General features: G+C 52.0%; 1 protein-coding gene across 1 annotated transcript; it reads right to left on the bottom strand.

Annotated features, from left to right (window-relative positions):
* Positions 1-1,481: 1,481 nt before the first annotated feature.
* TLNRD1 (talin rod domain containing 1) lies at positions 1,482-4,853 on the bottom strand. The gene has a single exon (XM_065688278.1). The coding sequence runs from the start codon at positions 3,328-3,330 to the stop codon at positions 2,263-2,265; it is 1,068 nt and encodes a 355-aa protein (XP_065544350.1). The 5' UTR covers positions 3,331-4,853; the 3' UTR covers positions 1,482-2,262.
* Between the last annotated feature and the right edge of the window lie 753 nt (positions 4,854-5,606).

Genomic DNA, 5,606 nt, shown 5'->3' with positions numbered 1-5,606 from the left:
CAAATCCCTCCAGAGTCCTACAGCTGTTTCTGCCATCCAGATGCAAAAATGTGTGTCCACACACATATGTGGAGCACCTCTGAGGAAATACCTGTGGAGGCATCTAAGTCAAAGGTAGGACAGCATGTGTATGTACTTATATATGAAAGAACAGGGAGAGAACTGTTGCTCTACACAACACAGACATGGACCTCCAGGCCTCTGCAGCATGTACTGCCAGGCATACACTCCATCAGAGTCAACATCATGAGAATGTTATACCCCAGAGCAATGCAGCTTGGGTTGAGTTTTTCACCAAAAGCCCTAATCATGCAATTTACTGAAGTCAGGAAAATCTCATTTAAAAATAAACAAAACCTAGTACTGGGGTCCTTTACACTTAATATCAATGCATTATTTTTTTCTAACCCTGAAGACCTATAAGCTAAGCTTTGTCCACTACGCAGTTCGACTCCCCTTTGAAATTAAGTAAAAGCATCATGTGCAAGAGTAACAATAATGCTATAAAAGGAACTCCTTTTGCTATTCCAGGACTGTTCCATATCCAAACCCAAAAGGTTTGCTTCCTCAAAGGATTAAACAGGACAATGCTTCTACAGTGAAGGTTTAAACCATGATAACATTTTAAAGGTATGTTCTCCAATAGCGTTCAACATTGAACAATCTGCCGACTTCTAAAAAAATAATCCAATTATGCAATGGAGCTGGGCAGACAAACAAAGCCTCCTTGCCAGAAGACTTGCTCTTCTATTTACTTTTCATGGAACATATAGAAGGCAACAGATCCCACAGGTCAACAAAGACTAGGCTGAAAAAAGCCATCATTGCAATTATGGGAACCATGTACTCCAAGGTCCACTCAACATTCCCAAAGAATTCAAATGGAGGTGGCCTGGAAAGCTAATTTTTCCCACTATCTCTGTCATCAAACTCAAACTACTTTGACAGACATCCATACTGAGGAGCTCCAACACAAACCTCTGCAGAACCAAATGGCCCGCTTTGGCAAACCTGCACAATCCTAAGCAGACACGCGGAACAAGCAGGGCTATCCAGCAGGGTCAAGTTCTTCAAGAACTAAGTTAACATGGAAACTCACAGGCTTAACACAGATAGCCCACAACATCTGCAGGAGTTAAAACACAAAACCTTCTCACAAGATAACACAGAATGCTGACAGAGACAACACCAGCCGGTGCCCTGCTGCAGCAAGCAGACAGGGCGATCCCAACGCCTGCAGCACTGTCCAGCTTCCCATAAATACAACTAGACTATCTCTCAGAGGCGGCCGGAGGAGCAGGAGGGTGGTACTGGGGGAGGGACAGTATTTATGAAAATAAAAGAACTGAATTGAAGCCTCTATGCTGCTGTCTACAACTACAGTTACATTTGTACCACCCATTCCCTGGGGGAAATGACATACAATGCAAACAGGCCTGGCTGTTCAATTATTCAAGTATTAAGAGATTCACGGGAAGACATCTGAGAAACATAACATTTTAATAGATGAAATAAATACTCCAGTACATGCAAGATAAAAACTGACATTGGAAAAAAAAATTAAAAATCACTTTTTGTTATAGTGTAACTTTTTTGTTTGTTTAAACACTCACAGTAGCTTTTCCCCCAGTTTGGAAATCAACACATGGAAAACATAATCACAACCTCCAGTCCTTCCACTCCTACACACCAAATGCACTTCTAACCTAACACTTGATGCAAAATAAAAAAGTCATACAAAACTAAAACAAACAAAATAGTAGCTACATCCATCCTCTATGTGGTGGTGGGGTTTTAATCATTTCTCTTTTAAATGAGTGAGAACTGAGGTAACCTTTTTCCTGCACAAACAGTAAAATTTAGAGGGGAAATTTTGGAAGACGAGACAAGACAAACTTTAAAAACCGCACCCAGCGCGATTAAAGCTTTTTTTTTTTCCTTTTTTAGTTTTTAAGACACCCCCACCTCCCCAAATAGAAAATACTTTTTAAACAGCTGATACTACTATTGGTGTGAAGACCTTGGTGATTAAAGGACAATTTTATCTGCAGATACTTGCTGGACTTTAAAGTAAAATAAGAAGCCCAAACCAACTACCTTTATTAGTAGGCAGAGTTTGAATACGTTTTCCTTCTTCACCACATGAAATCAAAGGATTGGGCTCATCCAAGCAAATTCTTTGGTATACAAAAAAAAGGGGTGAGGAGGTGGGATATTATTTTCCTTTAGCAATGACTGGGATCTAAACAGAAGATGTGGGGGTTAATTCACAGAATTGGAGTTCACTGGCGGTAAAGTCCTGGGTGAAGATCTTTCTCTTAGTGCCTGAGATAACAGGTTGCAACCATCCGAGACGGCGCAAGCGGAGTTCCTCAACCTTTCCCTGTAATCGCTCATTTTGGTGCTACTTTCGGGGTGTTGGGCTATATCCCTGAGGCATTGGGTCAGGAGCACACAAGCGGATACTACACTCATGGCTCCTCCTAAGATGGCAGTTTGCACAGCTTTGCCCTCTGGATTAATGGTGGCAGCTTTACCCAAAAACTGGGGCTCAGTGGCAAAGCCCACCAGAGCGTAGACAGACTGCACCAAAGGTCCGCTGAACAAGACGCACCGGTTCCTGGTCAGCTCGCTGGGTGAAGTCTTGACCTCCTTGACGCATGCCAAGAGAGCTGAGGCGCTGGTGCTCATACATTTGACACTGAGTTTGAACTGCTCCTTAGCAAATTTATCCTTGGATTTCTCACTGGCCAGCACGCACGCGTCTGTCAGGAATTTCAAGTTCTTGGACATGTTCTGGGAAACCTCCAGCAGGAGCTGAGGGCTCATATCTGCCAAAGGGGTGGTCTTCAAGACCCCACAGCCGTGCTCCACCTCATGCCTACATCGGGTCACCTTGTAGCGATCCACCAAGCCAGGCATGGCAGGCTGGGCCCCCGGAGTCTCCACTGCAGCCAGGTAGGCAGCATGGGCAGAGCACTCAGTCAGGGAGACCACCAGCTCCCCCATCTCCATCAAGCTTTCCCCCACCTCCCCGAAGCGTCCCATATTGAGCTGGCTCTGGACGTCGTGGGTCAAGATGGAGAGTCCTTTGGTCCTGGCGATGATCGTGTCCCTACACTTCTCGAAGGACTCACCAAAGACAGACAGGCTCTCAGTGTTCACCGGCCTGGTCTCGCTCGACAGCAGCAGCAGATCGGCCACCAGTTGCATCTTGATCTTGCAGTGGTCGCAGATGGAGACGAGCTTCTTCCTCTGCAGGGAACCGCTGCTGGGGATGCCGCCGCCGGACACCTCGCTGCTGGACTTGCCCGAGCCGCCGCTAGCCATCGCGCCGGGGGGGCACTCGCATGCCGCTCGCTACCCCGCTGCCGCCGCCTCTGCCGCCCGCGCAGTCCCGACTGAGCCCGGCAGGATCGCTCTGCCGTTTCCGCAACATCATTCCATTAATCGCCGGGAGGCAAGAGGGGGCTCAGGGCGCCGGGGCCGCCGCAGCTGCGGGGAGCGAGCTCCGCCGGGGCGCCCGCCCCGCTCGGGCGCCAGCCTCCGCTCCTAGGGCGCTCCCGCGGCGGGTCGGCGCTCGCCGGGAGCCCCGGGGCCCCGCTCCGGCATCGCTTAGCTAGAAAAACACTCTCTTTTTTCTTCCTTTTTCTCCTGCTCCCCCTTCGCACGCCGGCTCCGCTCCCTTCCACCACCTCCTGCTCAAAGTTCCCCTCGCGGGCCGGGACCCCTCAGTGCTCGGGGCTCACCCCTCCGAGTCGGCACCGTGCCCCGGCTCCCCCGGGCGGTGTGCGGGCCGGGCGCAGCTCGCAGGGCCGAGGGGCGGTGGCGGCTGCGCACCATGTGCCGCCCCCGGCGCCCGCCGCGGCCCCGCGCCGCCGGCTCGCAGGAAGCGCCGCGGAGGGTGTGGCCCGCCCCGACCGCCACAGCCCCGCCGCGGGCCGGAGCGGCGAGCAGGAGCGGAGGGGAGGGGGAGAGCGGGCGCCGCGGGGAGCCGGGCCGGGGGGGGGGGGGATAGAAAAAGAGGGGAGAAAAGCACAAAAAAAGATCCACCGGATCCGGGTGCCGGGGGCGGGCGGGATCCGTTCCCCTTCCTTTGCCGCTGCCTCACTCCTTCCTGCCTCGGTCATTCACGCGGCCGCTACGAGCTCGCTCCCCGCCGCCGCGGCCCATGCCCCTCCGCCCGGCTCCCGCTGTGTGCGTCCGCTGTGTCGTCCGCTGCCGCCGCGCCAACTTAGGCTCTTCCCGCAAACAAGGGTGGTGGCTCCGGGTTGCAGCCGCGGATGCTGCGAGCCGCCCGGCCTTGCGCTGCTCCTGCCATGTTCGGCCGAGTCGCCAACTCCCAGGGAAAAAAAAAAAAAAGAGGAAAAAAAAAAAAAGGAAAAGAGGAAATCTTGGTTTAAATTCCCTTTCTCAGGCGTTCAAACTATTGGGAAGAGGCGACTGCGGCGGCTCCGCCAGCCAGACGCTGCATGGCTCTGGGGGAGGCTCCCCCCTCCCTGTTGCCTTCGCTGTAACCTCACTTAAGCCTATCGAAATCTTTTGTGCGGTGTCACCGCCCTTCGTTTAAATCCTGCCCTCCCCCCGCCGCCCCGCTCCGCACCCGCCGCCCCTCGCTCCTCCCCGCCCCGCCGGGGGACAGCAGCGCCGTGCCGCGGCCGGACACCGGGCACTGAGCGGATGCCGGGAGGAGGGGGCCGAGGAGCAGTCCCGGTGCCGCTGACCCGCCGGTAAGTTCGATGCCCGGTCACAACTCGGGGTCGGGGGGAGCGCGGCTGTCGGCGGGTGGAACGGAGCGATGGCGGCGCCGCTGCGATGAAGCCCGCTGGCCTTCCCCAGGCTGGGTGCGTTTAGTTAAACCCCGACCTAATGCTGCTGCACACACGGTACGGGCTGTTACTACATCTTTATTTACATACTTCCCTCGGCGCTGGTCTTGACCCATTTTTTGAGCCAATGAGAATGAACTTGGCACGTTTCTCTCGTGTTTCTGTCATTGCTTTTGAAGGCTGGTTACCATTTGTTAGAATTTAGCAGGCAATATGTAAACCTACGGACACCGGCTGGGCACGGAGAGCCTCTGCGAAGAAAGTGTTCTCTGGTCCGCTTCCACGCTGCAGCACACCATGAACTTTGTTAGACGGCTCTTGAAAAAGCAAGACATTACTGTCACTAAATCAGAGGCCTCAAATGCCATTGAACAATAATAAAATCAAGATTACTAATTGGGCTGGAACAAGTTATAAGAAGAAGGGTTTAATGCTGCCTGGAATGCTACTAAAGGGAGTATATAGCTTGGGAAATTATTGTGATGAGGATATTTATGTCCCACACATCAGATTCTCTCTCGTTAAGCAGTATCACCATCAACATAATCCTGCTAATCAGTTTATGTTGAAACCGCACCTTACATTTGTAACATTTTGCTGCAGCTTAATAATAACATTATATAATAAATAATAACATTCTGCTGCTGCTTCCAGCCAGCCTTCCCTTTTAAAGTTAGCCTCTTAATTTCAGGCATTTACAGTGCGTTTAGCAGGCTACAGAAATCCAGGAATACATTTGTCCCAATTTGCAGTTCCGTTAACGTCCGGCTGCATCCA

This window comes from Lathamus discolor, chromosome 8 (genome assembly GCF_037157495.1).
Source record: "Lathamus discolor isolate bLatDis1 chromosome 8, bLatDis1.hap1, whole genome shotgun sequence".
NCBI lineage: Eukaryota > Metazoa > Chordata > Aves > Psittaciformes > Psittacidae > Lathamus > Lathamus discolor.
The sequence above is the reverse complement of the archived record's forward strand: the minus strand, read 5'-3'. Positions and strand labels throughout refer to the sequence as shown.